Below are 13,057 nucleotides of genomic sequence, written 5' to 3' on the forward strand. Positions count from 1 at the left end.
AAGTTGTAATGTAAAAACATTAAAGTACAAATTGTAATGTAAAAACATTAAAGTACAAATTACAAGTACAAGTTGTAATGTAAAAACATTAAAGTACAAATTGTAATGTAAAAACATTAAAGTACAAATTACAAGTACAAGTTGTAATGTAAAAACATTAAAGTACAAATTGTAATGTAAAAACATTAAAGTACAAATTGTAATTCTGTAAGTTAATAACTATCAGCTTAAGTTCTGCACCTGCTGCTAGTCTACTTCCTCTCCTATTCTAGCTGCTTGCCTCCTTTGCTCTCATAGTCTCTTCAGTTGAATACATTTAAGTTGTAATGTAAAAACATTAAAGTTTCTTCATAAGTTCATACACATTATCTCCTGAACTGAAGAGCCTCTCATTCTCCACAGATGAAGGTGGTGTGCTTAAAAATTTTGAAGCTAGTTTATTTAGTTGTGGTAAGGTTTCCTGAATCTTCTTCCACCACTGAAATGGGTCATCACCTCTTGCAACTAGTGGTAAAGCTACATAATGATCAAGTTCCTTTGTGCACTTAAGCATAAGGGATTTACTCCTTTTGAGTTTAAATTGTAATTCTTATATATCTGTTGTAGTTGCAATTGCAGTCTCCAGGTCTAACTTGGCTTCTACCTGCTCTAAGTTTTTATTTGTTACTCTCAGTTTATTTGGAGCTAATTCATCAAACAGGCTTGAAAGAGATACATTTTTTCACTTTGATCTTCTTGACCCTCAACAGAGCTTGAAGAAATGTTTCCTAAAATGTAAAATCCCATTCTTAATAGTGTTTTCCATGTTATTCTTTTGAAATTTAAATCTAAATCTTGAATTTACGAAAGTAAACACACAAGTTTTATCATTTAGATACGATGAAAATCTTTTTTTCATTTATTCATTGAATTGTTCAATAGTAGTAAGTATTCCACTAAAGTCAGAAATATCAGAATTAGATTGGATGGATTTTAAAAGAAATAACCTCAAAGCTAAAATCGAAGGCATTATCATTGATATGGTTTATGTAGTGAAACCACCGTGTTATTTTTTAAAATATTATTTTCAAGTTAAAGTTGTGTTTTACTATATCTTTGGTTTATTAAATTGTTGGGTGAAAGTACAGAAAACAAATGAACACATATCTAGAGAAATGGCAAAAACACTAGAGGATGACCTCCAATCTGTAGTGGAATGGGGACAAAAATGGATGGTCACATTCAATGCTGCTAAGACTAAACTTGTTTCCTTCAATAACTACAAAAAACCTTCTCTCCCACCAATAGCAATGGCCAAAGAATATTTATTTGAAAGTACATCTTTTAAACTCCTCGGCCTAACGTTCACAGGAAACATGAGTTGGAAAAATTACATTGAGTGCATTGCCAGAAACGCTGCGAAAAAGTAGGTTCTCTCTACCGTGCTAGAAAGCTACTAACTCCCGAAAGTATCCTATACCTCTATAAGGCCACCGTTCGCCCATGTATGGAGTATTGTTGTCATATTTGGGCTGGTGCATCTGCTACTAGGCTCTCCCTCCTGGACAGGGTTCAAAAGAGAGTTGCCAACCTCATAGGTCCTGAACTGTCATCTAAGCTTCAGCCTCTGTCCCATCGACAAAATGTAGCATCCCTCTGCCTGTCCTACAAGTATTTCAATGTTGAATCCTCTGACGAATTACAAGCACTTGTACCCCCTTGACGTAAGTTCCCCCGACAAGCAGCAAAATCCCACCCGTTCACAGTAGAGATCCCCAGATGTAAGAGAGCCTTCTACTCCAGTAGTTTCTTCCCCAGAACCGCTGGACTTTGGAATTCGCTTCCAAGTTCCTGCTTCCCCAAGTGTACTGACATGCAGAAGTTCAAGTGTAATGTGAACCGACATCTTTCAGCCCAACTCCCCACATAGTACCCCTGTAGCTTATGTCCATAGTAGCCCCCTACAGTAAAGTGACAATGTGCCTTGTTTGGGGTGAAATTGCAATTAAAAAAAAAAAAATAGGAACCAATTTAGCTATCCAAATAAATTTGGTACTTTTTAAATATTTTGCAACACTATACATGCATATTTAAAAAGGATGTTATAGTATATTAAAAAAAAAAGTATCAGTTTATGATACTTACTCTGATCCAAAAAGGCATTTCATATTTTAAAATGATGTAAAATCGAAAAAAGCTTAGACAAAATAATGTTCCTTTGTCCATTATATTTTTATCTAACAGTATGAAATTCATAATATATGATGATGCAAACAGTTCTTCTTTTTATATGTAAGATATACATTTTTTTTAATTAATCTGTACAAGACAAAAATTCCATTTCTTTTTAGATGAAGAATACCCTGTATTTGTCTTACAATTCTTTGAAAAAATCCAATCTGCAAAATTGAGGACCTCTGAAAAAACAATGTTACCCAAAAAGGTGATAAACTCACCAGGAAAATTAATCGATAGTAAGTATTTGTTTTTTTTTTATCCTTCAAATAGTCCATCATCTTCATGTTTTGCTTTTCTTTTCTATTAAAAATTCTTTTATTTCATCATTTCAAAATTCTATTATTTCATCATCTTAAAAATATTATTTCATCATCTCAAAAATATTATTTCGTTATATAAAAATATTATTTCATTATCTTAAAAATATTATTTCATCATCTCAAAAATATTTCATTATCTTAAAAATATGATTTCTTCATCTTAAAAATATTATTTCATCATCTCAAAAATATTATTTCATTATTTTAAAAATATTATTTTATCATCTCAAAAATATTTCATTATCTCAAAAATATTATTTCATTATCTCAAAAATATTATTTCATTATCTCAAAAATATTATTTCATCATCTCAAAAATATTATTTCACTATCTTAAAAATATTATTTCTTCATCTTAAAAATATTATTTCATCATCTCAAAAAATATTATTTCATCATCTGAAAAATATTATTTCATCATCTGAAAAATATTATTTCATCATCTCAAAAATATTTTCTCATAATCTCAAAAATGTTATTTCATCATCTCAAAAATATTATTTCATTATCTCAAAAATATTATTTCCTCATCTAAAAAATATTTCATTATCTCAAAAATATTATTTCATTATCTCAAAAATATTATTTCATCATCTCAAAAATATTATTTCATTATCTCAAAAATATTATTTCATCATCTCAAAAATATTATTTCATTATCTTAAAAATATTATTTCGTAATCTCAAAAATATTATTTCATTATCTCAAAAATATTATTTCATCATCTCAAAAATATTATTTCATTATCTTAAAAATATTGTTTCATCATCTTAAAAATATTTCATTATCTCAGAAATATTATTTCATCATCTCAAAAATATCATTTCATATCTTAAAAATATTATTACATCATCTCAAAAATATCATTTCATTATCTCAAAAATATTATTTCATCATCTCAAAAATATTATTTCATTATCTTAAAAATATTGTTTCATCATCTCAAAAATATTATTTCATTATCTTAAAAATATTATTTCATCATCTCAAAAATATTATTTCATTATCTTAAAAATATTATTTCATCATCTCAAAAATATTATTTCATTATCTTAAAAATATTATTTCATCATCTCAAAAATATTATTTCATTATCTTAAAAATATTAATACATCATCTCAAAAATATTATTTCATTATCTTAAAAATATTATTTCATCATCTTAAAAATATTTCATTATCTCAGAAATATTATTTCATCATCTCAAAAATATCATTTCATCATCTTAAAAATATTATTACATCATCTCAAAAATATCATTTCATTATCTCAAAAATATTATTTCATCATCTCAAAAATATTATTTCATTATCTTAAAAATATTGTTTCATCATCTCAAAAATATTATTTCATTATCTTAAAAATATTATTTCATCATCTCAAAAATATTATTTCATTATCTTAAAAATATTAATACATCATCTCAAAAATATTATTTCATTATCTTAAAAATATTATTTCATCATCTCAAAAATATTATTTCATTATCTTAAAAATATTATTTCATCATCTCAAAAATATTATTTCATTATCTTAAAAAAATTGTTTCATCATCCCAAAAATATTATTTCATTATCTTAAAAATATTATTTCATCATCTCAAAAATATTATTTCATTATCTTAAAAATATTATTACATCATCTCAAAAATATTATTTCATTATCTTAAAAATATTATTTCATCATCTCAAAAATATTATTTCATTATCTTAAAAATATTATTACATCATCTCAAAAATATTATTTCATTATCTCAAAAATATTATTTCATCATCTCAAAAATATTATTTCATTATCTTAAAAATATTGTTTCATCATCTCAAAAATATTATTTCATTATCTCAAAAATATTATTTCATCATCTCAAAAATATTATTTCATTATCTTAAAAATATTATTTCGTTATCTCAAAAATATTATTTCATTATCTCAAAAATATTATTTCATCATCTCAAAAATATTATTTCATTATCTTAAAAATATTATTTCATCATCTCAAAAATATTATTTCATTATCATAAAAATATTATTTCATCATCTCAAAAATATTATTTCATTATCTAAAAATTTTATTATTCAAAATTCTTTTATTTCATCATCTCATAAAATTGAGAAAGAAAAGATTCATGTTTTCTGTCTCAATTTTATTCTTTCTTAACTCAATAGTGAATATATTACTTTTACCCATTCTATCATTTAGTTACTTCTTACTTAAATTACATATGCATTTCTAAATATATTTTGAAAATTAATCATACCTGATTCAATGTGAGATGAAAAAAATTGAAATTCTTTATGATTCAAATTTTTATAGTAGTGATGGTAGGGATATTCTTCTTCTGTTTTAACAGCTTTTTTACATGTTGGTTTTTAAAAATTAACTTTGATACTAATCCTTCTGTCTCTGAAATCTAAACGTATAACTTCCTCCCACGTTTTTCTTGACTTTACCTTGTCAACTAATTTTGGTACCGTGACTCTTCTACATCTATTAACCTAAGAAATTTACAATCCATCTTTACTCTCCTTTAGATCTATGCATGTCTTTAAGATTCACATCCATTCCATCATTCTCATATCATTTAATTCCATAAAACATTTGTCTTCAAATGGACAGTTATTTTCTTATTTCATGTCATTGGTTTTTAACCTTATATATATATATATATATATATATATATATATATATATATATATATATATATATATATATATATATATGGTTGGTAAAACTGGTAATTAGTAAAAACCTGAAGAGAGTGCTCAATACTATTGCAGAGCAAATTTGTGTTTTATTTTTTTATTACCGTTTTATCTGTTTGGTTACATATGTTTCAGATGTTTGACCATGTTTATGATCCAACAGCCTCGTCAGACCTTACAGAAATATATATATATATATATATATATATATATATATATATATATATATATATATATATATATATGGGGAAAATATGCTTTTAACTTATGTTTTACCTTTTATTTTTTACCAATCCTTTTATTTATGAACTCGATGTAACTACAAACCATATATACAGTGGCGTAGCAACGGGCGGTCACCCCAGGGGGCAGCATTTTGAGAGGGTAAAAAAAAATAAATAAAAATAAATGAAAGATAACAAAAAATCTTAAATTTTATACCGAAGTGTATCAGAATCAAAAAAATGTGTCCTTATTTTACGAGTGGTCCATGTATGTCAGGAGGCGGCATTTTGACAAGGTAAAAATAGAAAATAGAAAAATAAATAAAAACTAACAAAATATCTTAAATTTATACTGAAAAGTTTTTTAAAAATGGGAACTTTTAGATGTATCAGAATCAGGAAAATGTATTCCTATTTTATGAGCAGCCCATGTCAGGGAGCGATATTTTAAGAAGGTAAAAATATAAAAATAAATAAAAGCTAACAAAATATCTTAAATTTTATACCAAAAAGTTTTTAAAACGTCAGAACTTTTGAAGGTATCAGAATCGGAAAAATGTGTCCCTATTTTATGAGCGGCACATGTCAGTGGGCGGCATTTTGTGAGGATAAAAATAGAAAATAGAAAAAATAAGTAAAAATAAATAAAAGCTAAAAAAAAAATTTAATTTTTTTTACCAAAAATGTTGTTAAAAAAAAAATCGGAACTTTTGGATGTATCGGAATTGGAAAAATGTGTCTTTATTTTACAAGCGGCACATGTCGGAGTTAGCATTTTTAAAGTGTAAAAATAGAAAATAGAAAAAATAAATAAAAGCTAACAAAAAATTTTAAATTTTATACTGAAAAGGTTGTAAAAAGAATCGGAACTTTTGGAGGTATTCAGAAAAATGTGTTCCTATTTTACGAGTGGCCGATGTCAGGAGCGGCATTTTGAGAGGGTAAAAAAAGAAAATAGAAAAAATAGATAAAAGCTAACAAAATATCTGAAATTTTATACTGAAAAGTTTGTAAAAAAATGGAGCTTTTGGAGATATCAGAATCGAAAAAATGTGTCCCTATTTTACGAGTGGCATATGTCAGGGGCAGCATTTTCAGAGGGTAAAAATAGAAAATAGAAAAAATAAAAATTAACACAAAATCTGAAATGTTATACCAAAAATGTTGTAAAAAATTGGAACTTTTGAAGGTATCGGAATCGGAAAAATATGTCCATAATTTACGATCCAAAACCGATTGTTTGAAATTTTTAATTCCCTTTTTCATTATTGGTAGTAAATATTTATTGTTTTTAAATTATGAATAAAACTAAAATGATAATAACATCAAAATATGATGTAAATTTATTTTATTTGTAAAACAAAGTTTTAAAAAAGGTTGCATAAATTCTCTAGGTAACCTTTTAAAGAAAGCAGTTGATTTACATGTTCCAAAAAATGTTGGAACATTAAACAAAACATTTTTGTCAAGAAAATTACTTTCAAACATTACCGATAATTAAATGATACAACGGAAAATTAGCAACAGGAAATTACATAATTTTGGAATTGTAGAAACATTAAGCAAGTACAAAATAAAAATCCACTGTAAATAGATTTTATGATCGTCATATGAGGGAATATAATTTTAAATGGGAACTAAGCGCTACACCTCAAATACTATTTACGTGGCTTTCAATTTGATAGTTTAAATACTGCTAAATTTCAGTTAAGTTTCAAACAATCACGAAGTAATTGTTTTTTTCAAACTATTAACAAAATTTTATAATCACTGACGTATTTATTATTAAACCGAAATTTATTATGATTAATTAATTCTTGTAATAGGATTTTAATTATTTTTTTTTTTTGGGGGGGGGTGCTTTACAATACAGAGAGAGATTCGAAAAAGTAGTAAAAAATCAAATATAAAACAAATAAATGTTCTCATTGGCTATAAAAGTTACTTTGCAACCTACCTGAATCATTTATTGGTGTTTTAAAGTAGTTTTAAATGTTCTTTATTTTCCTTTAAATATTAACTTTTTAAGAGTTGTAAGAATTCAAAAAGGTGAAACATGTCCCCCCTCTTCGTCTTCGTGAGGTAGGAGTGAAGAGCTTCGTTTTCAGATTTGTTTTCGTGCACGTTTGAAAACTGAACCGCTCAAAAATATAAAAGCATACTTAACAGAATGGAAAAGTGGTCAAAAACATATATAACATTTAAAATAGAAAATTTTAAATTATGACTAAAACTAAAATGATAATAACATCAAAATATGATGTAAATTTATTTTATTTGTAAAACAAAGTTTTTAAAAAAGTTGCATAAATTCTCTAAGTAACCTTTTAAAGACTCTTTCGCTGTAAGTTTTAGAGGGGAGCAGTGACTCTCTCTCTCTCTCTCTCTCTCTCTCTATGTATGTATATATATATATATATATATTTAGTGTTAGGTATCTCAGAAAAATGATTTTATGGGGGAATATCTCATCTTTTGTTGTACTAGTTCGGATCAACACAAAAAGGTGCTTATGCACAAAAATGCCATGCTATTTTTAAAAATAGAATTAAAAAAGTTTTTCAGAATATTTGCGTGAATTTTCAAAGAAGGTAGCATAATGAAGAGAATGAAGGAGAGTAGTGCGGCATTCCGTAAAAAGCGAAAAACAGAAGAAGAAGAAGAAGAGACAAAAAGAATAAAGGCTGTTGAAATTCATGGAAAAGACTTGTATGGCCGAAATGAAAGTTGAAAATCATACTGAAACAGGAGATGAAGTTGATATTACTAACGTTACTTCAGAAGTCGACATTAACAGTGTTGATACATCAAAAACTGTCAATGATGATGATGCACCTAAAGTTGAAGAATTTGAAAGGCAATCATGGCGTGAAAACACTGCAACCGATTTTAGATATGGACAGTTGAGATTAATCGTAAAAGTCGCACTATGGTTGTTTGGCAGGGAACTGCCGTTGTGCAGCACCTTGATCATGAATTCAAGGAAGTAGTCCGATCAGGAACAAAAACAAAAGACGACTTTAGAAAGCTAACTACAAAATCTATCGGGAATTGTGCAACGGTGAGAACATTTTGAGAACATGTATGATGTATTCTCCTTCCAGAGAAGACTTTTTTTGCTTCTGCTGCAGACTGTTTTCAACTGGATTGTCGAGTTTTTCTGCTGATGTTGGTTGTACGAATTGGGAGATAGTAAATCCAAAAGTATATGAACATGAATCTAGCACATCTCATGCTCAAGCGTTTCTCAACTGGAAGGAGCTTCCCAATAATAATTGATAAAATATGCATCAAAAGCGTTTGAAACCAAATCACAACGTAATATTAGGAAATTTTACTTGTTTGAAATTTATAACATATAACATCCTCAGTGTGTTGTTTTTTCCGAAAATATATTTTTTAGAAATTTTAAACAACTAAAATATTTGTTTATTTTCTAATATTATGTTGTGATTTTGCTTCAAGCGCATTTGATGCGTATTTTATTTTATTCAAACTAAATCAACATTTCTATATGAACTCTCACCCTTGACGTTATTCTCGCGTTACCTACTCACTGTTTCAACATTTCAAAATAGAACTGCTCAGATACAATGCAGGGCTCTTTGCAAACTTTTCTTTCTCCAACTTTACAACATGGCAAGGAAAAAGAAGAAAAAGAAAAGAAAGAAAACAACACACTGAGGATGGAGTAAAGCTCCGAAATATATTTGTTATAAATAAAATTAAAATATTTATTTTCTAATATTACGTTGTGATTTGGTTTCAAGCACATTTGATGCATATTTTATTTTATTCAAATTAAATCAATGTTTTTAGATGGAACTCACATACTTGACTTTAATGTTTACATACTTATTATTCAAATTATTGAAAAGAAATTCTTAAATTAAATTAAAATTAAAAAAGAGGGGAATTGTGTAAACATTAATCTGAAGGGAATCGTGTAAACATTAGTTCAATGAAAATAAATATTTTGAGGGCTTTTTGGAATTTTGAAGGTTTTAATAGGTTGTCATATGCCAGCAGTAAGGGGGGGGGCAAACAGGTAATAATACGGCAGGGGACATGTAAATATATGCCAGCGCTTATTTGCCAGCAGGGAGGGGGTGAAACAGGTAATTATATGCGAATGGGGGGGGGGCAAAATTTACGACCGCCCCGGACAGCAAAAACAGAATCCGTCAATTTTAAAAATTTATTCCGCCCTTACGCATCATAAGAATAGGAATGCATCAATTTTAAAAGAAAATAAAGGAACATGGGAATGATTACAAAATCCGAAAATAGAAGATGCAATTGTGTTTTCTTTTAGTTATGCCATCTGTGAATTTTAATCTAGAGTCACCAACACGAAATCTGTAATGAGGTCGTATATTGTTAAAATTAGCATAAAAAATATTTTATTAATTTATTATTTTTAATTAGTTTATATTTATTTTCCTTAGATAATATTGATAATGGTCAAATTCAGAATATATGTATTTAGGTTTATATTATACAAAACAAATTATTAAATTTATCTGCGACAATTTAGTTATTTAGTTATTTTTTTCACATCAAATCATGACTTGACCAAATGGAAAATCCTGATCCTTCATCTTTGGTATATTATCGTCCATTGCTGCGGCAAGTGCCTGTGCTTGGGTTTATTGTGTCATGTGTCTTTCTTGACTCTGGTGGTGTTCATGAGAGAGAAATGCAGTGTCTTGAGGAGTGGTGACGTTGGATTTTACACCGCAATCCAATTATCGTTGTGCTTCAGACGCTATACCAGTAGTGGTGTAGTGATTGTCCATGGTCCTGACAAGGTGAAGGTAAATATTTGTGTTCCACACTTTCACTTTTTTGCTCATAAGCATAGCGTCTATGATTTAAATAAGTTCATCAACAGATAGTTCCAAGTTTCTGTCCTTTTCAAATTTGCATTTAATGTGGATGACTGCCTCTCTGAGTACTTTTGAGTTGGCTTGCAAAATCTGTAGTTTTTCGCCATCTCACCGTTCTTAGTCTCAGGCTTGGCTTAGGTGTTGAAAAGTAATTATTTGGCTGCTGTGAGTTGTTAGGAGGTATTCCTTCAGGTGAATAACGGTGGATATGTCCTATTCTGCATCGAGTATCTGCTGAAATACACTCTGATCCAGTATGTGCTGCTGCCATTGCGCACAGAAATCACTTTTTCCATTGCTTTCAATGTAATAGATGCACTGAGATTAAAGCCGTTTTTAGAACTACCAGCAACCACTATAAAAGAGTAATAAGGAACGCGAGAGAGTTGTATGCTCAGTCAGTTAAGTCCAAAGTTGCTGAGCAGCGGCTTGGTTCCCACCAGTTTTGGCAAATAGCAAACAGTATCCTGAACATGTGTGTGCTCTATCTCAACCATCATCAATGGACCTGAAGTAATCTTGTCAGCATTGGACAAAGCCAAACTCTTTGCTAACAACTTTACAACTAATTCTGCCCTATGCGACCAAGGCCATCAACCCCCCTTATTTCTGCCTGTATCAGAAAACATGCTATGTGACATACAAATATCTGTACGTGATGTTGCTAAACTAATCAAAAACCTTGATTCCAGTAAAGCAACGGGCCCTGACGATATTCCAATTACAGTGTTGAAAAAGCTTAAACCAGAAATAGTTCTCATACTTACAAAGCTGTTTAAGCATTGTCTTAAGAAGAATTGCTTCCCAACATCCTGGAAAAACTCGTTAGTATGCCCTGTATTTAAGAATTCCGGTGATTGGTCATCTTTCTTTCAGTACAGACCAATAAGTCTCCTATGCACCATGAGTAAGTTACTGGAATCTGTGTTAAATAGAGAAGTAGTCAACCATCTCAGCAAAAGTAACCTCCTCAGTGACACACAATATGGTTTCCATTCTGCTAGATCTACAGCAGATGTGTTAATTGTTATATCTCATAGGATTAGCGAATTAGGTTCATAAGAGTAGTGGTCGGTGGGCAGAACTCAGAAGCTCCCAGTATTAATGTGGGAGTTCCTCAGGGGTCCACCCAACTCTCATCCTGATCTACATCAATGATCTTCCAAATCACATCCTAAGATCATTGGTAGACATTTATGCTGACAACACTACCATAGGGCAACACATCAAAGGTTGTAAATGACCACATTCTCTCTAATTCTCTCTCCTCTGATCTTGAGCACATGGTAGAATGAGGAAAGAGGTGGCTGGTTAATTTTAATGCATATCTTTTCTTCTATCTTTTCATCATCAACGCTCTGATCCCCATCTGGCATCAATTGAAATGAATGGCTCTCATCTTGGGGAGGCTGCATGTTTTGACAACATTCTGGCTCTGGCCTTTACTTCTAATCTGAAATGGAACATGTACATTAAATCTGTTGCCAAGGTCGCTAGAAAAATGGTGGGATTGTTCTACCGCGCCAGTAGATGCAATTCTCTATATATAAAAGCCAGGTACATCCAAGAATGGAGTACTGTTGCCACATCAAGGCAGTAGCTGCTAGAAGTAATTTATCGTTCCATCTCAGAGTTCAAAATTAACTTTGTAGCCTAGTGAAAGATGCCCTTTTCTCTTTCCTGCAACATCTTTCTCACAGAAGAGATATTTTGAGACTGTCTTTGTTTTATTGTTATTTTAATAGCAAGTGCTTGCCTGTGCTCCAATCCATTGTCCCTCCTTGTCAAACTTTCACAAAAAAACACTCGTCTAGCTGAAACCTATCTGTGCCTTCACCTAAGTGTAGATTCCATGAGCCAAACTTCTTTTTAGAACTGCACACCTGTAGAACTCTTTCATTTGCCTGTTTTCCAGCTGACTACAATATGGTAGTCTTCAAGGTCAACATGAACAAATTCTTGAAGAACTGTCCCCTGTAGTAATCCAGTTTACCAAATTTCCACTACTAACGATTACTACGATATTATCTCATTGACTACTGTACACTCAATAACCATTATCCTCGATTGCCCTCTGAATAACTCCTATGTAAAAAAAAAAAAGAAAAATGTTTTTCGTAGTCTTGACAACTTTGCCTTCCAGACTGGAGTAGGTTGTTACAACATGTATTGCATATATTTTTTTTGGTCATGATGAATTGATTCATGCTGTTTCCTGGGCGGAAAGTCTTCTGTTGCCTCATGACGTCTCATATCATTTGTTCCCGCATTAGTAAGTTGTAATTGCCATTTTTCTGTGCAGTGGTTGTTGATATCGATTTTCGGGCATCTGTCATGGTGTCTACGTTGATTCAAATCTCCTGAAGTACAACCTCGGATTGTAGTGTCGGTCCCATCTTCAAGTTAAATAATATTTATTTTTGTTCCTTGATTAGAGTGAATAGCTTTGATCACGTGAAACTCATGTAGATGTCCGTAATCAGCTTGCTGAACACTCTGACACCAATTTGTTACTCGTATATTAAAAAATGAGCATATGAAAGCAAGGAGAGCAAACAATGAAGTTTAGTTTAAACTTTGTTCAGGGTCAATGCGATGGTAGCAGGTGCTGTTGGTATTGTCAGGATTTGCCGGTGATGGCGAAGGCAGTGACAGGGATGTCGATCAGCTACTTAGAGTAGGGATAGCAGTCAGTTGGCAGGC

General features: G+C 30.0%; 1 protein-coding gene across 3 annotated transcripts in view; it reads left to right on the top strand.

The window, feature by feature from the left end:
- LOC145292012 (DNA (cytosine-5)-methyltransferase 3B-like) overlaps positions 1-13,057 on the top strand; it is a 667,010-nt gene that overhangs the window by 282,343 nt on the left and 371,610 nt on the right. For all 3 annotated transcript variants that reach the window (XM_080138008.1, XM_080138009.1, XM_080138010.1), the window contains exon 10: positions 2,331-2,453. In XM_080138008.1, coding sequence (XP_079994134.1) covers positions 2,331-2,453 — 123 coding nt within the window. The remainder of the gene's footprint in view (positions 1-2,330; positions 2,454-13,057) is intronic.

Source organism: Euprymna scolopes, chromosome 13 (genome assembly GCF_053919585.1).
Source record: "Euprymna scolopes isolate OS-2025 chromosome 13, ASM5391958v1, whole genome shotgun sequence".
NCBI classification, from domain to species: Eukaryota; Metazoa; Mollusca; class Cephalopoda; order Sepiida; family Sepiolidae; genus Euprymna; species Euprymna scolopes.